Source organism: Leptodactylus fuscus, chromosome 9 (genome assembly GCF_031893055.1).
Source record: "Leptodactylus fuscus isolate aLepFus1 chromosome 9, aLepFus1.hap2, whole genome shotgun sequence".
Lineage (NCBI taxonomy): Eukaryota > Metazoa > Chordata > Amphibia > Anura > Leptodactylidae > Leptodactylus > Leptodactylus fuscus.
The window spans coordinates 33,681,536-33,707,709 of NC_134273.1; the positions used below are offsets into that span (position 1 = coordinate 33,681,536).

A 26,174-nucleotide genomic window follows, 5' to 3' on the forward strand; every position below is an offset into this window, starting at 1 on the left:
GGTAAAAAATTTCCTCAAGGTTTCAAATATTTCCAATTCTAAATATTTGGATGCATTATATAAATTTTTTTACTAATTCAGAGGAAATACTAATATTTTCTGGACATGATTATGGGATTATAGGGATTATCTTGCCTAAACTGCCATTAACATCATTCACAGATATGCTTTACAGCAACCACATGGACAATAGAAGTCTATACACTGCAGTTGCCCATTTACATCTGTGGGAGAGTTTTTGAAGCCTGCTGTTATGAACCAAATGCAGTATATACTGTCTACCAATAAGTAATGCAAATGAAGATATCTGCGGTTGTGATGTACGTCACGCCTTCCACCGTTAAATAGGAAACAGCAATGGCATTAGTGCATTGGCATTAGTCGCATGCAAGATGCCATGAAGTGCAGAGTTGTCTGATTTCAAGAAAGTGGTAATTGTGGGATACCACAGAAATGGTCGATCCTTAAAGGGATTCTACCATTAAACTACTTTTTTTTCTAATTACCACGTCGGAATAGCCTTAAGAAAGGCCAGCGGCCATTTTTGGGCAGCCGCTCTTGCAGTTTAATACAGGAGCCGGCGGCCATTTTGGGGTGGCCTCTCTATGCTCCTGTATCGAACTACAAGAGCAAGAGAAGCCAGAAGAGGCGGAGTTGCTGCAGAAGAAGGAGGCGGTGCAGGAAAGAGCTCTGGGCAGCAATGGGGACGCGCTCATCGGTGTTTCAGTGCTGGGGCCCGCCCTCATTGCTGCGGAGAGCTCATTTGCATACCTGTTAAAACCGGTATTTCTACGGAACAGCGCGGCGGAGACCACGTCTAAAGGTAGGAGATGAATAGCCTTTCTTAAGGCTATTCCGACGTGTTCATTAGAAAAAAGGTAGTTTAATGGTAGAATCCCTTTAAAGGACATAGCAAGTGAACTGAATTACCCAAAATCAACAGTGGCCTATGTGATTACGAAGTTGAAAGTGAACGGTGATTGTTGGAATGTGCTCCGAGTCGGCAGACCCCCAAAATTGGGAGATAAAGTCCGACAAGCGCTGGCCAGAGAAACCGCACCCAACCGATGGCTCACATACACCAGGAGTTTCACCAGGCATCTGGGAGTATTTTGTCAATCAATACCATCTGTAAGGAAGTATCTGCTGTGGTCTGCCAACTATTGAATATGAATAAATGTTGTTTTCTATTCTACCACCAGTGGCCAAATACTTATTGGTAAATAGTGTAGAACAGATAGTTAGTCCTGGGCAACCAAAGGTTACAAAGGTTCAAAATTTTAAAAATAAATATATATAGTGTGTGTATATATATATATATATATATATATATATATATATATATATATACACACTGTATATAAACTCACTGATCTCCACCCTACCTTCTTCTGATGCTGCTTGGGTAGAGCTCAGGACAACATCTAAAAAGACCTAGTAAATTAAAAAGCTTGTAAATTATGAAAGACTCCCTAGAAAGCCCCTTTAACTTACAGTACAGAACTACTACACAAGTTGGCTTGGAACGTAGTAAATACATTTGTAATATACACAGTTAGGTCTTTCCAAAAGACCATTTCTATGAGAAGACCACTGCTAATCTAGACTTGGTGTTCTGTGACCAGTTTTCACACCCTTTACATCCTATTGTATTAGGTCTTGGCCACTTCTTTGAGAGGCTCAAGTCTCTAGAAGAACATTTTGACAGCACTTTTGGGTGGTCATCTCAAAAAGGCTTCACTCTCAAAGAATTCTTCTTCTTCATCTGCTTTGATGCCAGCTGAAGTTTCGATGGACAAAACTGATAAATTGCTTGATGGTAATTGGGAACCACTCACAAGAGCTCCTGGTTCACGGCCTCTCCCGCGGGGTGTATAAACTATTGGCTATTTCTTCCTGCATCAAGCAATGAAATAATTGCTACACAAGACATCCCTGGTTCAGAAGCTTTTTTTGACGTGGGAAACAAGAGTTTCACATCTCTAATAACCAATTAACAAAATTGTTTTCCTGTATCAGTGACTCCTATAGGGTGCTGTTGCCAAATAGTAGAGGCTTGAAATAAATCATGAACGCTCACCTTCTTTAAAGAGCAACTCCTGCAGGCAGATTTTTCCAGTCACTAAATTTATTTAAAGGGACGATTGTTTCCTTTTGCCTTTTAAGTCCTGATTCTGAACCATGAAAGCAAATTAAATCTTTGTGCGAGGAGCATTAGCATCTCAATTAGGAAGGAATGATACAGTCTTGTTTTCTATCCATCTCTTTGCAAAACCCACCCAGAAAGTTCTTTATCATTTAAAGCAGTTACAGTGAAATTCTTGTTCCTTACAAACTCTATAAAGTGACTTACGGTATTTGGAGAAAACCAGCAATGCAGAATATCTAAATGCGCAAAGTACTGGAACCTTCAGATCATAATTCAATGGTCCTTTGGTTCTATTTCCCACCAGTCTCTAATTCATGGCCTCTCTCAAAAAACACAGGAAATGCAGTTCAGCCTTTTAATAAAAGAGGTAGTTCATTATTGGAGTCAGCGATTGGTTAAATCGGTGTTGGGCAAACCTTGCAGGATTTGTCTTGTGAATATTCTTTCTTCTGAATCTTGGAACTACTATTATTATACTCTAGGGTCTCTTTAGCCCACAGATTGGAATACATGGAGGCCCAGGGGAGATGCATAAACATAAAAAAAGAGTCTTACTTACCTCTTCTGGGCTCTGTTGCATTCTCTTCATATCTTCATACACTTTTCTGCAAGCAGAACTTTTCTCTCCTCATTGTTTGGGCAGAACCAGGCAGATCCTATTATAGTCTATGGGGTCCACAGGTTTCTGCGGGTAACTGTTTTTTAAGTGAATTAGCTTTCCGTTTTTATGGTCACCAAGCGGACCCAAAGAATGGAAAACTAAACGCAGGTTTGAACCCAGTTTAGCTAAGGATAAAAAAAAAATTGATACAAAAGAAACCTACTTCAAAAACTCGTAATGTATAATATTGCTTTAAATGAATTATTTTATTAGACACTACTCGGGATTACTTAATCTGCTCGCCGTTGACACCAATTCCCTAAGAATTGTGTTTGTAAGAGCAAATATTGCATTCAAATAATGTGTGAAAATGAAAATGTACAGAATCCCCCCGGTATACTAAACAGTAAATCCGCAATCTATTGTCTATGGTTTGTATGGAAGAGAACAGGCTCTTGAGGAACATGTTTTTTAGTTACAAATGAAAAACCCAGTTAGCAAAGCATTTTTTCCCAGGAGAAATCTAAGCTTTTCAAGCCGCTGGGAACAACATACTAGAGACAGTTTGAGAACAGCACTCTCGGAAAGTGAAATAACAAGACCACACAGCTTTCAAAACCTATCTCATCCCGGCAATTTGCTACAGTGTTCGGTTTAAAGGTGTAGAGCAAATTCAAAGGAAACAGAACAAATTGCCAGCAGATGACTTATTATTGTAATGTTGTCCAGATACACAAAAATTATTCACAAAACAGACAAGAAAATATTATGGTCAAAGTCAGATGTGGTCAATGACCCCTAAAGGATATGACATTTACAACTATTTTGTACTGCTTCAGTGCATCTAAATTAAATAGTGTAATGTAGAAGTGAAATAGCGTCGCCATTTTATGTATACAGCTCTATGTGTATGTTTCTTGCCGTCTGCAACCTGTGTGTAGTTGGATTCCAATGTTAGGGCAGGTTCACTCCTGCGCCCATTCTCCGCTTTGTGGGTTTCCATCTTTTGCCCAAAAAACTGGACAGGAGACAGAAACCCGGCAGTCATTGTCTGCCGGTGAGCATCTTCTGGTCTCCGAAACCGTTTAGTTTTTTTACCGACACAAATTCCTGTATGTCCAAATTTGTGAATGGGTTAGAAAACTGACTGTCAATTTCCAACAGTGAAACTCTACCACAGGAGGGTAATAATATCATAGGTAATGTAAATTAGAAATTTTTGGGTTAGGATGTTGATCCAGGGACTTTGTCCAGTTGCCATATTTGGCGTTGGGAGGGAAGCAGTCACAACAAAGTGGATGGGGTTCTAGTGAATCCCATCCACACTTTGTGGGAAAATATGCACAGCAGGCACACCATGATTTCCAAAACCATTGTGAGTTTGGAAATCACAGCATGTCAATTACACCTACGGAAATGCCAGCGGTTTTCCAATAGGTATAACAGAAGCAGAAAGTTTTCCTCTGTGGACCCCATGTGAAAATCGATGTGGGGAAAACTGCAATGTATTGCTGGTTTTTCCTGCAGCACTGGAAGCAATGTGCCTTAGCCTTAAAATCTATTAGACATTGATATTGAATTACTTCACTCTGTTCAAGGGATATTCTGGTTGCCACAGGATAGGATGTAACTTGCTTATAAATGGAAATCTGACCACTGGGAACATCCACTAATCAAAAGAGTTTTGGATTATGCACCCCAGTATGAATGGAGTGGCAGGTTGGAAATGCATGCCACTACTTCATTCATTTCAATAAGAACCATTGGAGATACCCAAAGTACATATCCACTATCTCCAGTAGAGATGGACGAACACTAAAGTGTCCGAGGTTCGAAATCCGATTCGAACAGCCACACACTGTTCGACTGTTCGAACGGATTTCGAACCCCATTATAGTCTATGGGGGGAAATATTCGTTTCAGGGGTAGGCAACATTCGATAAAATCATACTTACCAAGTCCACGAGTGACGGTCGGGCTGGATTCTGCTTGAAGTCTTCTGCCGGCGCAGGGTCCCCGCGTCCTCTTCTGGGTGGAATTCACTCTGCCTAGGCATCCAGCTTATGCAGAGCCAACTGGGCATGCACGTGCAGCTCTGCCCAGGCCCGACGCCTGAGCAGAGCCGACTGCGCATGTATGCGCGTGCATGCCTGCGGATGCCTAGGCCGGATGCCTAGGCAGAGTGAATTCCACCTGGAAGAAGACGCAGGAACGCAGCGCGGAGAAGACTTCGGAAAGGTAAGAGAAGAACCAGCGTTGATTGGCAGAATGTATAGCATTCTGCCAATCAACGCTGGTTCTGCATCGAACATTAAACTTCGAACGGCTAGTAGTGTTCGATCGAGTACGAGTATTTCGAATGCCGTAGTATTCGATCGAACACCTACTCGATCGAACACTACTCGCTCATCTCTAATCTCCAGCAGTTCCAATTGAAAATAATGAAGTGGCAGAGGGCAATTTCGACATGTTGCTCCATTTAAATTTGGATCCAAAATACCCCAGTTTTTGTGATTGGTGACCATCTCAGCAAGTTATTTACTATCCTGTAGAATAGTAGCACAATAGTCACAATATATCACTTGACATGTCCCCATCTGTCTTTCTTTGCATTAATATCCCAAGATGGAATCAAGGAGACAGAGAAAGCTCAATGTGTTCAGACTGTAATATTCTAGAGTATCTGCTTGCCAGTGTAACAGAGAAAAAACCTTTCAACATGAACAGGTCACAGGATATATAATGTTACAATTACTGAATATACCAAAGCTTCTAGTCTACAATACAGTCCTATGAAAAAGTTTGGGCACCCCTATTAATCTTAATCATTTTTAGTTCTAAATATTTTGGTGTTTGCAGCAGCCATTTCAGTTTGATATATCTAATAACTGATGGACACAGTAATATTTCAGGATTGAAATGAGGTTTATTGTACTAACAGAAAATGCGCAATATGCATTAAACCAAAATTTGACCGGTGCAAAAGTATGGGCACCTCAACAGAAAAGTGACATTAATATTTAGTACATCCTCCTTTTGCAAAGATAACAGCCTCTAGTCGCTTCCTGTAGCTTTTAATCAGTTCCTGGATCCTGGATAAAGGTATTTTGGACAAACAATTCAAGTTCAGTTAAGTTAGATGGTCGCCGAGCATGGACAGCCCGCTTCAAATCATCCCACAGATGTTCAATGATATTCAGGTCTGGGGACTGGGATGGCCATTCCAGAACATTGTAATTGTTCCTCTGCATGAATGCCTGAGGATTTGGAGCGGTGTTTTGGATCATTGTCTTGCTGAAATATCCATCCCCGGCGTAACTTCAACTTCGTCACTGATTCTTGAACATTATTCTCAAGAATCTGCTGATACTGAGTGGAATCCATGCAACCCTCAACTTTAACAAGATTCCCGATGCCGGCATTGGCCACACAGCCCCAAAGCATGATGGAACCTCCACCAAATTTTACAGTGGGTAGCATGTGTTTTTCTTGGAATGCTGTTTCTTTTTGGACGCCATGCATAACGCCTTTTTTTTATAACCAAACAACTCAATTTTTGTTTCCAAAATGAAGCTGCCTTGTCCAAATGTGCTTTTTCATACCTCAGGCAACTCTATTTGTGGCGTACGTGCAGAAACGGCTTCTTTCTCATCACTCTCCCATACAGCTTCTATTTGTGCAAAGTGCGCTGTATAGTTGACCGATGCACAGTGACACCATCTGCAGCAAGATGATGCTGCAGCTCTTTGGAGGTGGTCTGTGGATTGTCCTTGACTGTTCTCACCATTCTTCTTCTCTGCCTTTCTGATATTTTTCTTGGCCTGCCACTTCTGGGCTTAACAAGAACTGTCCCTGTGGTCTTCCATTTCCTTACTATGTTCCTCACAGTGGAAACTGACAGGTTAAATCTCTGAGACAGCTTTTTGTATCCTTCAGCTGAACAACTATGTTGAACAATCTTTGTTTTCAGATCATTTGAGAGTTGTTTTGAGTAGCCCATGATGCCACTCTTCAGAGGAGATTCAAATAGTAGAACAACTTGCAATTGGCCACCTTAAATACCTTTTCTCATGATTGGATACACCTGGCTATGAAGTTCAAAGCTCACTGAGGTTACAAAACCAATGTTGTGCTTCAGTAAGTCAGTAAAAAGTAGTTAGGAGTATTCAAATCAATAAAATGATAAGGGTGCCCATACTTTTGCACCGGTCAAATTTTGGTTTAATGCATATTGCGCATTTTCTGTTAGTACAATAAACCTCATTTCAATCCTGAAATATTACTGTGTCCATCAGTTATTAGATATATCAAACTGAAATGGCTGTTGCAAACACCAAAATATTTAGAACTAAAAATGATTAAGATTAATAGGGGTGCCCAAACATTTTCATAGGACTGTATGTTCAGCATTTGTGAAAATGACCCCAACTTAACTTTACATCTGTCTCTTGAACCCAGCAGAACAATAAAATACGTACAAAGGAGTCAATATTGCTGCAAAACCTGAGAATGTTGTAGTGGTAGCAAGGTCTATGCAGCAGATAACCACTTTTATCAAATATGACTCACTGGATATTTCTCACCAATGACTTGGACCATCTCCCTAGTAAGGCTACCCTTAGAGTTTAATAAGCACTGGGCTATCATAGGTTTTCAGCAACTGTTACACAATGACAATGTTCAGCATGTTCTGATTGCCTCTGGCTCCAGTAATGAAGGTACTGCTTTGTTGGTTTAAAGATCCCAGTGTCAGATTGTCCCACCAGGGTACCAGAAGATCCTCTGCTAGGCTCTGACCCTAATGAAATAATGGTCCCCCATAGGACACCCAAATTTGAAGGATGCTATAGTCAAAGAATCTTAGCCCAACACTGCCAGATCTCTTCACAGTTTTTCCCTGCACAGTTATACTCCCGGTTAGACAGGTGAATAAAGCTTTCCCCGAAGCTCCTTCATTTTCAGGATTGGCCAGGGTCTGTCTACCAATAATCGGAATATTAAAATGAGCATGAGCAGTCTCAGAGAATCTAGGACAGAGTCAAATAATGCTGTACGTGTGTAAATCAAAGTGTGAAAAGTCATATAAATAGCAGACGGAGATATGTCTTATTTCAGAGATTGGCAAAAAATTATCCAAAGGGAGTAACTGCTATAATGAATAGGGCTCTGGAGTTTTCATCAAAAATTGGAATATCTGCAGGGTCTGGGTGGGCGCTATGTTCTCTTGCTGTATAAGCCGTCATTCCTATATTTTTCTTCTCCTGCTAACAGTCCCAACATGCTTGCAGCACATTTTTTATTTCTCTTTCAGACAGGGGGACTGTACAATACCTGGCAGTCTCTGTTCCCCCCTCTCCCCTCATCTATTAGTTACTGGTATCTTATATATATTATTATTAGAGATGAGCGAACAGTGTTCTATCGAACACATGTTCGATCGGATATCAGGGTGTTTGCCATGTTCGAATCGAATCGAACACCGCGTGGTAAAGTGCGCCAAAATTCGATTCCCCTCCCACCTTCTCTGGCGCCTTTTTTGCACCAATAACAGCGCAGGGGAGGTGGGACAGGAACTACGACACCGGGGGCATTGAAAAAAATTGGAAAAAGTCATTGGCTGCCAAAATCAGGTGACCTCCATTTTAGACGAATAGTGGATTTCAAATCCGGGTCATATGAGAATGTGAACTTTGTGACTATGAGACAGGGATAGCTGTACAGGCAGGGATAGCTAGGGATACCAAAAAATAGGGAAAAGGAAAAGGGAAAACACAGCCCACTTACTTGACCTTCAAATAACTTGAGAAGTCTATCCACGGTGATGCCGTTTCAGTATTAGAAATTGGAGGAAGCCCGGATACGCCCCATCGGCTTGGGACACAAATGCAAAAAATCGGTGAACAAGATCCAGCTCCACTCCAAGGTCTTTTCAAATAAAACTTAGCATTTATTGATGCACTGAATAAAATCCAATCAAAATTGAAGAAACATAAGCACCATTATGGTGTTTCCATTGTTACAGAAGACGCAACTGACGCGTTTCGAGGATTGTTCCTCTTAGTCGTAGGCTACGACTAAGAGGAACAATCCTCGAAACGCGTCAGTTGCGTCTTCTGTAACAATGGAAACACCATAATGGTGCTTATGTTTCTTCAATTTTGATTGGATTTTATTCAGTGCATCAATAAATGCTAAGTTTTATTTGAAAAGACCTTGGAGTGGAGCTGGATCTTGTTCACCGATTTTTTATAGCTAGGGATAACCTTTATTTAGGGGGGAATGTTATTAAAAATAACTTTTTGGGGCTCTATCGGGTGTGTAATTGTGATTTTTGTGAGATAAACTTTTTCCCATAGGGATGCATTGGCCAGCGCTGATTGGCCAGAGTACGGAACTCGACCAATCAGCGCTGGCTCTGCTGGAGGAGGCGGAGTCTAAGATCGCTCCACACCAGTCTCCATTCAGGTCCAAACTTAGACTCCGCCTCCTCCAGCAGAGCCAGCGCTGATTGGCCGAATTCCGTACTCTGGCCAATCAGCACTGGCTAATGCATTGTATTGGCGTGATGAAGCAGTGCTGAATGTGTGTGCTTAGCACACACATTCAGCTCTACTTCATCGGGCTAATAGAATGCATTGGCCAATCAGCGCTGGCCAATGCATTCTATTAGCTTGATGAAGCAGAGTGTGCACAAGGGTTCAAGCGCACCCTCGGCTCTGATGTAGCAGAGCCGAGGCTGCACAAGGGTTCAAGCGCACCCTCGGCTCTGATGTAGCAGAGCCGAGGGTGCACTTGAACCCTTGTGCACCCTCGGCTCTGCTACATCAGAGCCGAGGGTGCGCTTGAACCCTTGTGCAGCCTCGGCTCTGCTACATCAGAGCCGAGGGTGTGCTTGAACCCTTGTGCACCCTTGGCTCTGCTACATCAGAGCCGAGGGTGCGCTTGAACCCTTGTGCACACTCTGCTTCATCAAGCTAATAGAATGCATTGGCCAGCGCTGATTGGCCAATGCATTCTATTAGCCCGATGAAGTAGAGCTGAATGTGTGTGCTAAGCACACACATTCAGCACTGCTTCATCACGCCAATACAATGCATTAGCCAGTGCTGATTGGCCAGAGTACGGAATTCGGCCAATCAGCGCTGGCTCTGCTGGAGGAGGCGGAGTCTAAGGTCGGACCTGAATGGAGACTGGTGTGGAGCGATCTTAGACTCCGCCTCCTCCAGCAGAGCCAGCGCTGATTGGTCGAGTTCCGTACTCTGGCCAATCAGCGCTGGCCAATGCATTCTATTAGCCCGATGAAGTAGAGCTGAATGTGTGTGCTTAGCACACACATTCAGCTCTACTTCATCGGGCTAATAGAATGCATTGGCCAATCAGCGCTGGCCAATGCATTCTATTAGCGTGAACTGAGTTTGCACAGGGGTTCTAGTGCACCCTCGGCTCTGCTACATCAGATTGCTACATCTGATGTAGCAGTGCCGAGTGTGCATCAGATGTGTAGTTGAGCAAAACTGACTCAGCACTGCTAAGTCTCTGCATTCGCATAGGAATGCATTGGCCAGCCTTCGGCCAATCAGCGCTGGCTCTGCCGGAGGAGGCGGAGTCTAAGGTCGGACCTGAATGGAGACTGATTTGGAGCGATCTTAGACTCCGCCTCCTCCAGCAGAGCCAGCGCTGATTGGTCGAGTTCCGTACTCTGGCCAATCAGCACTGGCCAATGCATTTCTATGGGGAAAAGTTAGCTTGCGAAAATCGCAAACTGACAGGGATTTCCATGAAATAAAGTGACTTTTATGCCCCCAGACATGCTTCCCCTGCTGTCCCAGTGTCATTCCAGGGTGTTGGTATCATTTCCTGGGGTGTCATAGTGGACTTGGTGACCCTCCAGACACGAATTTGGGTTTCCCCCTTAACGAGTTTATGTTCCCCATAGGCTATAATGGGGTTCGAAACCCATTCGAACACTCGAACAGTGAGCGGCTGTTCGAATCGAATTTCGAACCTCGAACATTTTAGTGTTCGCTCATCTCTAATTATTATGCCAGGAATAACTATAAAATAAGCAAATAGCTGAAGAAAAGCCCATGTGAACATCATATAGGAGGTCAAAGGACGCTGGACTGCAAATCCAGGTTATGAAGCTAAAAAGATCCCTGACACAGATAACTGACCAGGAAGGCTGCTTACTGTCTAGCTAACATCCAATCAACAATAACACAAGCAGCTAGTCAAAAGTAGATAGTAGATGATTGACTCTCTTAACATTGTATACTGTGTTACAGCTCCCTCCTCTAATCACTGTGTTCTAGCCTGGATCTTGATGTTTTTTGTTATTGACCTTCCCTAGTAACAGGGAATGAACAGCAAGTATGAAGACACCTAGTGGAAGCAACTTTAGAGAGCTTTTCAGGCAGAAAACAGCAACATTTTTCAATAAAGTAAATAAAATTTTGGTCCAGAATCCCATGCTCTACTAAAATGAAACTAAGGCTTTGGTCACACTACTGTTATTAATGTAAGACATTAACAGTAGCAGAGTAACTTCTGTGTCCGTTCCTATTAGCTCTAAAAGTGAACAATATGATGTCTTTCGTCATGCTTGTTTACTGCACACACAACTTTTTCTTCTGTCCGGAGATAGAAGAAAGTTTCTATCATGTTTTTTTACATTGAGGTGAATGTAGACGGACGCCCAACTAAGGGAGCTCCATCTGCATCAGTCATGTAATATCCTATGAAACAAGAGAGGAACAGACATTAAATAATGGTAGTGTGAACCTACTCTTACTTGTCTGAGATAGGATAGTGACCATTTAAGAGAAGAACATTACCCTCTTGATAGATCCCTCCAGTGTCACTGCTCCGGTGGTCTCCAGTGGTGGTTATCTTTGTTGGTTTTTCAGCAGTGATGACGTGCAATCTACCCAGATGACAGCTGAGTTGTACTTTAGACAGTGCTGGTCTCACTGGTAATGCCGGCATGCACGGCATGAGACTGCTGAAACCAGTCTTAAGAGGTCATGTGGGAATATGGCACATCAATAATGAAGAAAATCAGCATATATCAGCAGGGATCGTTGCAGCAACAGTGCTGGATTGATGGGGGATTTATCAAGCAATTTCTAGTTCTTTTGGTATTTTATGCAACTTCCTGTCTTTGGAGGAAATTTTATAAATCTCTGAGAACCCCTTTAAATTGTGTTTTCATTCACGCACGTAGATCTGAATGTACAATGAGCGTATTTGTCTTGCATAAATTATAAGAAAATGGATTTTATATGTTTACCAGCTCAATTAGAAAAAAACTGAAAGAAATAAGGAGAAAATGTTTTGCTTTTCTCACAAAGATGAGTGAAAAAAGAAGTAAAATGACGCTGATTGAAACGGAAACATTTGGTTCTAAGTGACCCCTCTCTGAGCCATACGCAGTGATGCACAACATGGTAACTCAATCAGAACTGACATAAACTACATTAAAACATTAATGTAACTTCAGGATAACTGTGCTCTGAGCATGACTACTGGCTTTATCTCGAATGCTTAAAATCCAAAAATATGCAGCATCCCAAAGCTCCGGTACAGTGTATTGGATTTTTTTATCACTTGACATAGATAGCTATAAATATATATACTTACGTAAATTAACTTGAAACCAGAAGACATTTATCAGCTCCCCCACATATTGCATATACCTTTGTCTATATAAAATGGCCTGAGCTGATCTGAAACAGTTCTTGTAACATCTTACGCTAAGTTCACACCTGCGCTCTAGTTTCTGTTCTTTGGGTCTGCCTGGAGACCCCAAAAAATGGAAACACAATCCACTTAGGAAATGGTTTGCCCAAGAAAACCCATAAACCCTATTGGCTATAATGGGGTCCACCAGGTTCCTGCCTGAAAAATGTGGAGAGAAATTTGTTGTTTGCAGGACTTTTCTCTCCACATTTTTCAAGCAGAATGGGGGACAGAATCTCCGAATGGTGAAAAAGCACAGATATGAACCCAGCCTAAGCCTTATCAATCCAGGAAAGTCAATCCATAAGTCATAATAAATAACACTGAGATTGGCATTGACCATGTGGACCATTCAGTCATTATGGTCATCCCTGAGGTTCTATAGCCAGAAAAGTGTGTAGAGCCTTTGAGTCAGATTCCTATACACATCCATTTTTGCTTACCGTTCCTCTTGGCTGGACATGTCTAGTTACAGATGTAGCAACTTTTAACTTGACAGTTACCATTTAACACTTAACACTTTAACTTGACTTTTTCAATGGCTTTTGTAGTGTGCTACGTTGCAATTAGTTATTAGCCTCAAGTTAAGATTTGCTAAATCTGTAGGAGCTCACAGCATGACTAGCTTTTCAAGACAATATTGTTTTAATTGGCAAGGGTTTTGTTAGAATGTTGTGATATTTTATTGAATTGGTTTCATGAATACTGGAATTCTTAAATCTTGGTCCTTATTATTCCTACGTCCTCTTCATATAATAGGATTCATGATGAATGTGTTATATTTCTGACGCACCTTGTCCTTTGTCTTCTATAAGTATTACAAATAAAGACACTTTATGTTCAAAAATGCATTGAATCTGCTAAACAAGTTTCGTATATAAGTACTGTATGGGCAGAATTGTCATCATTGAGGTCAATGGGATAACTCAGCTCCATTCAGCCATGTTTATTTTGACAGGGTATGATGGTATTATTTGGACACTAGATAGTGGTATTATAGTGGTATTATAGTACCACTGTATGAATTGTATTATTTATTGGCTGTCTAGTTATATTATTTGAGTACAGTATGGCAATATTGTTTAGGTAATGTATGACGGTATTACTAAAGAATTACAAGATGTTGTTAGAGCTTTTTCATTGTTTTTATGGTAGTCGTTCCTTGCTATTATTTTGTGTCTTCATCCTAAAAATCTGTGTAAAAACTGCCATAAAACAGATGCATGTTTCTGAATTACACTATGCATGAAATAATCTTTCCAGCAATACTAATTTATCACATTCTGAAAACATTGTAAGAAGATTTTACAATTTTACATTCTGTTAGCAGAAGTGCTTTAGTAAATTGGGAATATATGATTGGGGTGGGGGGTGGCTTATTGAGTCCCCAAGACTGCAACTATGGACTAGAGCTGGAAGGTTGTTGAACTTGTAGCAATTGGTTAAATGTGGGTCGCCATATCAATACATACATTATGTTGGTTTTATTAATTTAAGGAAAGTTACAGAGATGGATTTAGGTCAGTGTCACAGATCTGGGAAGGCGCTCTCCCCAGACATTGTATCACCGTGTAAGTGGACATGTCCTCTGCCCTGATGGGTATGCACTGATTCAAAGCACCATGTTTGCTACTTGGGTTCGAGTGCGTGGGTCAATTAAAAAGTTAGTTTTTTGCATTATGGCAGTTCCTGGGTTGTAAGTGAGAGAAGACTAGTTGCCACTGAGTAAAGTTAGCAGGTCTGTGCTACATACCCACAGCAATAACTGAAGTGTTCCTACTTTTCCTTTTTGTCACCTTCTTAATAGTTGTCTACTCACAGTGTCTTTTATTATCCTGCTTTCACCCTCTTCAATAAGTCACATAATCACAATATGACCTCATTATTTTTTAGCATGGGTTGTGGTGTAACCATGAGGTCTCTCTCAGCTGCCTGAGAGCTATCAAGTGACATCAAAGTTCTGGCCCCATTTTGCTCTAGCTCTTCTGTGAAAATGCCTCCTCTGCCTCTCACATAATCTGCTCTACAGCCTTTCACACTATCTGACATACTGCCCATAGTTCCCCCATCTTATATTTTGTCCATAGTTATCCCCTTTTTCAGGTCTCCATGCCTCCACTACCTTCAGTGTTATCAGGAACAGTTTCTGCAGTTTTCATGACACCATCCTTACAGTCTACGGACTTAGCGAGTATTTTGAGCTCCGGAGTCTTTTGCAGAGACATGAAATAGACATGAGTACAAGTGGCAGACATGGGTACAGATACTAAATAAAGATGGGTGAAATTCTAAAGATGCTTTGTCTGGTGTTCAAACAAACTGATCCTCCGGTTTGGTTTGGTCCAAATATGTTAGAACCAGACGAGAAATTGTTATACTCTGGGATCTCAAATTTGAAAAATATAATAGGTGAAGGCCCAATGGTCAACAGTCCGAGAAAAAAACAAGTGTCGGTATTCTCCATTAAAGATCTATGAGATTATGGGCTGTGCTTGATCGGTATTGCATGACATTGACTATAATTAGTAAGTAAATGTGAATTGAAAGGAACAGGCTTCATAGGAGCCCTTCATACTGCAGGTAACCACTAGCTTATAACATGATCCCTTTCATTATTTCTGAAGACTTTATAGCACTCTGTGGTTTGTTGGTTCCATGAGCAAAGTAATAATAATAATTATAATGTTCTGTTGTAATACTGTTAACTCTTGACCATTGTGTTTACAGATTTTTTTTAATACTTTTACAGACGCCGTGTATTAGCCATATCAGATGGAATTGAACACATTGGGGACCTCCGCTGGGAATTAGCACTTTGTCTTCTCGCTGCATGGACTGTTTGCTATTTTTGCATTTGGAAAGGGACAAAATCCACTGGGAAGGTTAGACTGAAATTATTTTCTATATTTAGTATATATCCTGTTAAATATATATATATATATATATATATATATATATATATATATATATATATATATTTTACTGCAGAATAATTTACTTCAATGCTTGTTTGCTTTTTCTGAAATTTGGATTTTTTTTTCTGTCATTTTTGGCACTGTTGACTGGAGCCTGAGATTATATAGATAGTACTATTGATATACATGTAAAATAAATATTAGGGTTAGGCCTGATTCACATCTATGTTCAGTATTCCATTCGGAGAGTTTGCTTGGGGACCCCCGAATAGAATTCCGAACGCATTAAAAAGCAGTGAGCAATGAAAGCACACAGACCCCATAGACTATAAAGGGGAACGGAATACCGAACGCAGATGTGAACCAGACCTAAGTAGAGGGTCAACACAATGACCGTTTACACATATATAGATTATTTGCCTGCTTTGAGATTTTGAGTTGACTGAATTGATCCAAAGGACTAGACTTAAATAATTTAAAAAAAAAATAAAAATTGTTCTAATAAACTTAAGCGGTTTTCCAGGATTGTTAGGCTATGTTCACACTCTCGACGTGATCTCTATTGTTCAAATCCACCGTGGGACCTGAACTATGGAGAGCCTATATGCTAAAACAGTGGTTACCGCAGACACCCGTGGACCCCACATCCTCCATGCAAGTCTTTTTCTCTATGATGATTTTTGGTGGTATGTGCAATGGAGTCTCTTAAGGAGACTGCACTATTGGCTTTTTGGCAGCCTGTAATACCGCACATCTCTGAGCACATGAAAGGTCCTCTTTACGTTTAGCAATGTTTTTTATATTTTTGAAATTGCTTAGACTACCATTTAAAGATTATCATATTTTATTGTGACTACTGGGGTAACAGTGGTAGCCACTGCCTCAGGGCTTGGGCATTAGGAGGCCCAGTGGGCCCCTGATATGTTTTTTAGACTTTTACCTGCTGGAGTTTACTTACTGATTCTTGCACCTGTTCACGGTCGCCTCTGCGTCCCCTTCTGCGGATGCAGCTGTGAACATGAGCGGGAATCGGTAATTAAGGCCGCGGGCCCGCAAACCCCACATAATTGAGGGGTCTTTTCGAACCCCACAAACACTGCTATTATTATACTTTCTATATATACTATAATGATCAGAGGGCCAGGGAAGGTGAGGGAACATAAAAACACTGTTAATTACCTCTCCTGCACTCCAGAAGGCTTCAGGCCTGCTTGGTAATGTCACAGACATCACATGACCAAGGGCAGCATCATTATGCATCACGACACCAGCCTGGGTCAGGTGGCATCTGGTCCAAAATTGAAGAGATCTGTGGGGAGTGCGCTGGAGCCTGGGAGAGGTAAGTAACAGTGTGTTTTATGTTTGTATCCTCCCCTGGGTCTCTGATGATTATACTCTAGGGTCTGAAAAGACCCCAGAGTATAATAATTGTACATGGGTTGTCTACAATGGGGCCTAATACTGTGTGCAGGGGACACTATGGGGCATAATACTGTATGTGTAGGGGAACTATGGAGCATAATAGTGTGTGCAGGAATGTGGTTTTTGCCAGGGTGGTTGGTCAGGGGGCTGGTGGGGCCCCATGTTAAATGTTTGCATTGGGGTCCCGCCATTCCTGGTTACGCCACTGTACCTCTTCATTGTTACTGGTCTCTAAAATGGAGAAGAGGGTACTTTTTGGTCAGAGTGCTATTGCAACATCTGCAGCCCTTTAGCCACGCCCATTCATAAGAACATTGAAGTACACGTTTTCCTTATTACACTAGTTGGCTTTTTCTATTAACCAGTTTCCATTAGCAGTAATATCACTGTTATTTCTGATGTTTGACTACTGTATATCCATAGAAGAATGTAGGCTTTTGTGTCCCAAAATACAGAAAGTACAGTGCATCCAGATGATCTTCCTAACACCCCTCATATCTTATGCAGTATAGACTATACTTGATTTTGACCCCGAAGTCTGTGGGTAAAAAATATTTTCCAAACCAATAATTGTGCCAAAGGTCTTTAATAAGAACAGAGACAGACCTTTGTAGCCATAAAAATGATGCTGCAATGCAGACATAAACATCTTTGTGCATTGTGTGCCAAAAAAGCACCAAATTGAGACATTTTTGATGTGCATCCCAGATAGTAAATTTGGGCCACTGAACTTTTCTGTAACTTCTGGTTATTTTTGGAGTTCCTGGCCCTTCACCTGTAGCCCTATCAGATTATACGTTTCCTCCATTTCTTTAATGACTGTAAGTCTGTTTCTCCATCTCTTATGTAATCACACCTCATGAATTATACATATTTGTCTCTCCTGAATATTATCACTTACCTTCACACTTCACTTTGCTTTTATAATTGGTTAAAGTTCTGTGAAAATGTTATTTTTAGGCTTCCATTTAATGGGAAGCTACAAGGGGATTTCTCTTGGTGATTATTTGGAGGTATTTTCATGTTCTCACAAAATGATAGAAGCGACAGATACCGAACACGCCATGCTGACTACTATGGTACATAACTCACTTTTATAGATTTTTCAACCCTTAAAAAACTTCTTAAAAGTCGGGGGTCATCTTATACAGGGTAGGGGGGCTGAAGAGTGGGATCGCAACATTGCCATGCTCCTGCCGCCGCTGGATTCCTGCAACGGTAGGAGTGGAGTGATGCTGCGGCCCCGGTGCGTGTTAGGACTGCACTATCTCTATCTGGCATCCGCCATGCTATCACAGTGGATGCTGGATATGTAAAGTATATGTAGAGTAGAGTAATATTCAGCAAAGACACCAGAGCTAATGCCCGTGATCAGAGTGCACTCTGATCATGGGCATTAATACTTAAGACACACCTCCCCCAGTGTAAATGTGCATTAAAAAGAGGTACCCCACAGAAGAGCGGTAGTCTTAAACGGCGAGAACATCACAACCTCTATATTTTAACTGGAAACTCCAGAAAATATGATACAAATATGTCCTCTCTTCCTTTTGGCTAACACAGGAGAATTAGTTTTTCAGGACAATATTGCTTTGCATCATTGTGTTATGAAGTGTCTGTTTGACCATCCAGTGGTTGGGTTGCGTTATACAGCCTTAAAAAGATTCTCAAGGAATTATAGAAAACTCAGACTGGGTGTGGGAATAAAGCAAAACACAAACTCATGATCACCTAGCCTTACTGCTTCATGGTATATTACCAGTCCCCTTTCCCTTCCATGTCAGGACTCAAAGCTTACATTACTCTTGAGGCGAGTCAGTGACCTAAGTGGTGACTGAGGAGGGACTGGTGATGTCAAAAAAAACATCCATATTAGTGACTTCTGAGGTCATCTACTGACCTCAATGGTCATGTGAGCCTCTCTACTTCTGGCCTGACGATTCCTAGCATGGGACTGTACAAGGGATAGTTCAATATGACTTTTTTTTTGTCTTACACCCACCTCAGCCATCCCTAATTCCTTGAGAAAACTTCTTTTTTTTTTAGTTAGCATATCATAATATTAAATTGAATCAATTTCATGAGAAATTGGAGTCTTAAATCACATTTGATGTACTTTACTGAGGACACCTCTGTACTTTTATTGAATGGCATTTTTAAAAATAATATCATATAGAGATGGATGACCTGGCAATGATTTTACTGGTAAACCTTATTTTTTCCATAAAATTGGTGTAAATTGTCTATACTGTATCTGTACTTGATCAAGTCACATCCACGTTATCAACCTAAGTACCATAATTATTTTTGGTATTTACTCACTTACTGATTATCTTATCACATTAGTGTTTTATTAACATTAATGATATAACATATTATAATTATATAATAATATAATATTAACGTAAAATTTATTCAGTATGAATACAAAAAAGTAAACAAATTCACAATATGTTAGTATTAAAAAGGTTGTCCAGGATAAACTGGGAAGGTGAAAAACAAAATAAAAAAATCATACTTCCCTGTTCTTGGTGCATCTTGGTGTGGTCCAATCCTGCTGCTCCAATGTTTTCTTGTGGCGGAAGTCCCCACTGCACATGTCCCTTTCTTTAGGCCGCTGATTGACCTTAGCGGTCACGTGTGGCGAGAACATCCGCCAGAAGAAAACACCAGAGCAGCAGTACCAGGAGAGACTGGAGTATGGGGGACAGTTGAATATTAGAGATGAGCGAACAGTGTTCTATCGAACTCATGTTCGATCGGATATTAGGCTGTTCGGCATGTTCGAATCGAATCGAACACCGCGTGGTAAAGTGCGCCATTACTCGATTCCCCTCCCACCTTCCCTGGCGCCTTTTTTGCTCCAATAACAGCGCAGGGTAGGTGGGACAGGAACTACGACACCGGTGACGTTGAAAAAAGTAGGCAAAACCCATTGGCTGCCGAAAACATGTGACCTCTAATTTAAAAGAACAGCGCCGCCCAGGTTCGCGTCATTCTGAGCTTGCAATTCACCGAGGACGGAGGTTTCCGTCCAGCTAGCTAGGGCTTAGATTCTGGGTAGGCAGGGACAGGCTAGGATAGGAAGGAGAAGACAACCAACAGCTCTTGTAAGAGCTAAATTCCAGGGAGAAGCTTGTCAGTGTAACGTGGCACTGACGGGCTCAATCGCCGCAACCCAGCTTTCCCAGGATCCTGAATGGAATACACTGTCAGTGTATTCCTGTATACCCGATATATACCCTGATACCCGTTCCAACGGTGTGCCCCCCCACCTTCACCCCAGAAATACCCTGCAAGTCCCCTAGCAATAGAATTGGGGCTATATACACCCACAATTTTTACTACTGGTATACAGTGCCATTGTCTGACTGGGAATTCAAAGAATATATTGGGAATACAAATACCCTCATTTCTTGCTACTGCCATATAGTGCCAGTTTCTGACTGGTAATTCAAAGAATATATTGGGGTTACGTGCACCCACAATTTTTACTACTGGTATACAGTGCCATTGTCTGACTGGGAATTCAAAGAATATATTGGGAATACAAATACCCTCATTTCTTGCTACTGCCATATAGTGCCAGTGTCTGACTGGGAATTCAAAGAATATATTGGGGTTACGTGCACCCACAATTTTTACTACTGGTATACAGTGCCATTGTCTGACTGGGAATTCAAAGAATATATTGGGAATACAAATACCCTCATTTCTTGCTACTGCCATATAGTGCCAGTGTCTGACTGGGAATTCAAAGAATATATTGGGGTTACGTGCACCCACAATTTTTACTACTGGTATACAGTGCCATTGTCTGACTGGGAATTCAAAGAATATATTGGGGTTATAAATACCCTCATTTCTTGCTACTGCCATATAGTGCCAGTTTCTGACTGGTAATTCAAAGAATATATTGGGGTTACGTGCACCCACAATTTTTACTACTGGTATACAGTGCCATTGTCTGACTGGGAATTCAAAGAATATATTGGGGTTATAAATACCCTCATTTCTTGCTACTGCCATATAGTGCCAGTTTCTGACTGGTAATTCAAAGAATATATTGGGGTTACGTGCACCCACAATTTTTACTACTGGTATACAGTGCCATTGTCTGACTGGGAATTCAAAGAATATATTGGGAATACAAATACCCTCATTTCTTGCTACTGCCATATAGTGCCAGTGTCTGACTGGGAATTCAAAGAATATATTGGGGTTACGTGCACCCACAATTTTTACTACTGGTATACAGTGCCATTGTCTGACTGGGAATTCAAAGAATATATTGGGAATACAAATACCCTCATTTCTTGCTACTGCCATATAGTGCCAGTGTCTGACTGGTAATTCAAAGAATATATTGGGGTTACGTGCACCCACAATTTTTACTACTGGTATACAGTGCCATTGTCTGACTGGGAATTCAAAGAATATATTGGGAATACAAATACCCTCATTTCTTGCTACTGCCATATAGTGCCAGTGTCTGACTGGGAATTCAAAGAATATATTGGGGTTACGTGCACCCACAATTTTTACTACTGGTATACAGTGCCATTGTCTGACTGGGAATTCAAAGAGTATATTGGGAATACAAATACCCTCATTTCTTGCTACTGCCATATAGTGCCAGTTTCTGACTGGTAATTCAAAGAATATATTGGGGTTACGTGCACCCACAATTTTTACTACTGGTATACAGTGCCATTGTCTGACTGGGAATTCAAAGAGTATATTGGGAATACAAATACCCTCATTTCTTGCTACTGCCATATAGTGCCAGTTTCTGACTGGGAATTCAAAGAATATATTGGGGTTACGTGCACCCACAATTTTTACTACTGGTATACAGTGCCATTGTCTGACTGGGAATTCAAAGAATATATTGGGGTTATAAATACCCTCATTTCTTGCTACTGCCATATAGTGCCAGTTTCTCACTGGTAATTCAAAGAATATATTGGGGTTACGTGCACCCACAATTTTTACTACTGGTATACAGTGCCATTGTCTGACTGGGAATTCAAAGAATATATTGGGAATACAAATACCCTCATTTCTTGCTACTGCCATATAGTGCCAGTGTCTGACTGGGAATTCAAAGAATATATTGGGGTTACGTGCACCCACAATTTTTACTACTGGTATACAGTGCCATTGTCTGACTGGGAATTCAAAGAATATATTGGGAATACAAATACCCTCATTTCTTGCTACTGCCATATAGTGCCAGTGTCTGACTGGTAATTCAAAGAATATATTGGGGTTACGTGCACCCACAATTTTTACTACTGGTATACAGTGCCATTGTCTGACTGGGAATTCAAAGAATATATTGGGAATACAAATACCCTCATTTCTTGCTACTGCCATATAGTGCCAGTGTCTGACTGGGAATTCAAAGAATATATTGGGGTTACGTGCACCCACAATTTTTACTACTGGTATACAGTGCCATTGTCTGACTGGGAATTCAAAGAGTATATTGGGAATACAAATACCCTCATTTCTTGCTACTGCCATATAGTGCCAGTTTCTGACTGGTAATTCAAAGAATATATTGGGGTTACGTGCACCCACAATTTTTACTACTGGTATACAGTGCCATTGTCTGACTGGGAATTCAAAGAGTATATTGGGAATACAAATACCCTCATTTCTTGCTACTGCCATATAGTGCCAGTTTCTGACTGGGAATTCAAAGAATATATTGGGGTTACGTGCACCCACAATTGTTACTACTGGTATACAGTGCCATTGTCTGACTGGGAATTCAAAGAATATATTGGGGTTATAAATACCCTCATTTCTTGCTACTGCCATATAGTGCCAGTTTCTGACTGGTAATTCAAAGAATATATTGGGGTTACGTGCACCCACAATTTTTACTACTGGTATACAGTGCCATTGTCTGACTGGGAATTCAAAGAGTATATTGGGAATACAAATACCCTCATTTTTTGCTACTGCCATATAGTGCCAGTTTCTGACTGGTAATTCAAAGAATATATTGGGGTTACGTGCACCCACAATTTTTACTACTGGTATACAGTGCCATTGTCTGACTGGGAATTCAAAGAGTATATTGGGAATACAAATACCCTCATTTCTTGCTACTGCCATATAGTGCCAGTTTCTGACTGGTAATTCAAAGAATATATTGGGGTTACGTGCACCCACAATTTTTACTACTGGTATACAGTGCCATTGTCTGACTGGGAATTCAAAGAGTATATTGGGAATACAAATACCCTCATTTCTTGCTACTGCCATATAGTGCCAGTTTCTGACTGGTAATTCAAAGAATATATTGGGGTTACGTGCACCCACAATTTTTACTACTGGTATACAGTGCCATTGTCTGACTGGGAATTCAAAGAGTATATTGGGAATACAAATACCCTCATTTCTTGCTACTGCCATATAGTGCCAGTGTCTGACTGGGAATTCAAAGAATATATTGGGGTTACGTGCACCCACAATTTTTACTACTGGTATACAGTGCCAATTTCTAACTAGGAATTCAAAATGCGCAAGGCTCCCGGAAAGGGACGTGGACGAGGCCGTGGGCGAGGTCGGGGGAATGGTTCTGGGGAGCAAGGTAGCAGTGAAGCCACAGGGCGTCCCGTGCCTACTCCTGTGGGGCAGCAAGCATTGCGCCACTCCACAGTGCCAGGGTTGCTTGCCACATTAACTAAACTGCAGGGTACAAACCTTAGTAGGCCCGAGAACCAGGAACAGGTCTTGCAATGGCTGTCAGAGAACGCTTACAGCACATTGTCCAGCAGCCAGTCAGACTCTGCCTCCTCTCCTCCTATTACCCAACAGTCTTGTCTTCCTTCCTCCCAAAATTCCGAAGCTTTACAGAACAATAACCCAAACTGTCCCTGCTCCCCAGAGCTGTTCTCCGCTCCTTTCATTGTCCCTCAACCTGCCTCTCCACGTCACGATTCCACGAACCTAACAGAGGAGCATCTGTGTCCAGATGCTCAAACACTAGAGTCTCCTCCATCTCCGTTCGATTTGGTGGTGGATGACCAGCAACCCACCCTCATCGACGATGATGTGACGCAGTTGCCGTCAGGGCATCCAGTTGACCGGCGCATTGTGCGGGAGGAGGAGATGAGACAGGAGTTGGAAGAGGAAGTGGTGGATGATGAGGACACTGACCCGACCTGGACAGGGGGGATGTCAAGCGGGGAAAGTAGTGTGGATGTTGAGGCAGGTGCAGCACCAAAAAGGGTAGCTAGAGGCAGAGGCAGAGGTCAGCAGCTTAGGCGAAGCCAGGCCACACCCGGAATCTCCCAAGATGTTCCAGTTCGTACCCAGCCCCGAAAAACTCCCACCTCGAGGGCACGTTTCTCGAAGGTGTGGAGTTTTTTCAAGGAATGCGCCGAGGACAGATATAGTGTTGTCTGCACAATTTGCCTCTCGAAATTGATTAGGGGCTCTGAGAAGAGCAACCTGTCCACCACTTCAATGCGCCGTCATTTGGAATCCAAGCACTGGAATCAGTGGCAGGCAGCAACGGCAGGACAAAGGCCGCCTGCCGTTCACGCCACTGCCACTGCCTCTGCCACTGCCTCTGCCTCTGCCACTGCCACTGCTGACTGTGCTGGCGATGCACTCCAGAGGACGAGCCAGGACACCACTTCATCTGCCTCCGCCACTTTGTTGACTTCTACCTCATCCTCCCCTGGTCCTGTCTTATCTCCTTCTCCTGCACCATCAAAGGCACCATCAGGCGTTTCTTTACAACAACCCACCATCTCTCAGACATTGGAGCGGCGGCAGAAATACACTGCTAACCACCCACACGCGCAAGCCTTGAACACCAACATCGCTAAACTGCTGGCCCAGGAGATGTTGGCGTTCCGGCTTGTTGAAACTCCCGCCTTCCTGGACCTGATGGCAACTGCGGCACCTCGCTATGCCGTCCCTAGCCGTCACTACTTCTCCCGGTGTGCCGTCCCCGCCTTGCACCAGCACGTGTCACTCAACATCAGGCGGGCCCTTAGTTCCGCGCTTTGCACAAAGGTCCACTTGACCACCGACGCGTGGACAAGTGCATGCGGACAGGGACGCTACATTTCACTGACGGCACACTGGGTGAATGTAGTTGAGGCTGGGACTGCTTCCCAAACTGGCCCGGTGTACCTCGTCTCCCCGCCTAACATTCCTGGCAGGGACACGAGAAGAACACCCCCCTCCTCCTCCTCCTCTACCGCCTCCTCCTCCGCCACCGCCTCCTCCTCCGCCACCGCCTCCTCCTCCGCTGTTAGATTGACCCCAGCTACGAGTTGGAAACGTTGCAGCACTGGCGTTGGTAGACGTCAGCAGGCTGTGCTGAAGCTGATCAGCTTGGGGGACAGACAGCACACTGCCTCCGAGGTGAGGGATGCCCTCCTCGATGAGACGGCAATATGGTTTGAGCCGCTGCACCTGGGCCCAGGCATGGTCGTTTGTGATAACGGCCGGAACCTGGTAGCAGCTCTGGAGCTTGCCGGACTCCAACATGTTCCATGCCTGGCCCACGTCTTCAACCTAGTGGTGCAACGTTTCCTAAAGAGCTACCCCAATGTTCCAGAGCTACTGGTGAAAGTGCGGCGCATGTGCGCCCACTTTCGCAAGTCGACAGTAGCCGCTGCTAGCTTAAAATCTCTCCAGCAACGCCTGCATGTGCCACAACACCGGCTTTTGTGCGACGTCACCACACGCTGGAACTCAACGTTTCAGATGTTGAATAGAGTGGTTGAGCAGCAGAGACCTTTGATGGAATACCAGCTACAAAACCCTAGGGTGCCACAAAGTCAGCTGCCTCAGTTTCACATCCATGAGTGGCCATGGATGAGAGACCTTTGTGACATCCTACGGGTCTTTGAGGAGTCCACAAGGAGGGTAAGCTCTGAGGATGCGATGGTGAGCCTTACAATCCCGCTCTTGTGTGTTCTGAGAGAATCCCTGATTGACATCAGGGATAACTCAGATCACACAGAGGAGTTAGGGATAGCATCCGATCCGTCACAGCTGGAGAGTAGGTCCACACATCTGTCCGCTTCACTGCGTTTAATGGAGGAGGAGGAGGAGGAGGAGGAGGAGGAAGAAGAGTTGTCCGATGATGTGATGGTGATACAGGAGGCTTCCGGGCAACTTCGAATCGTCCCATTGTTGCAGCGCGGATGGGTAGACATGGAGGATGAGGAGGAAATGGAGATTGAACTTTCCGGTGGGGCCAGAGGAGTCATGCCAACTAACACTGTGGCAGACATGGCTGAGTTCATGTTGGGGTGCTTTACAACCGACAAGCGTATTGTCAAAATCATGGAGGACAACCAGTACTGGA

At 42.5% G+C, this 26,174-nt stretch overlaps 1 protein-coding gene across 1 annotated transcript in view; it reads left to right on the forward strand.

Moving 5' to 3' along the window:
* Positions 1 to 26,174, forward strand: part of LOC142218717 (sodium- and chloride-dependent GABA transporter 3) — a 125,654-nt gene that overhangs the window by 59,520 nt on the left and 39,960 nt on the right. Inside the window, exon 6 of the mRNA XM_075287610.1 lies at positions 15,238 to 15,370. Coding sequence (XP_075143711.1) covers positions 15,238 to 15,370 — 133 coding nt within the window. The remainder of the gene's footprint in view (positions 1 to 15,237; positions 15,371 to 26,174) is intronic.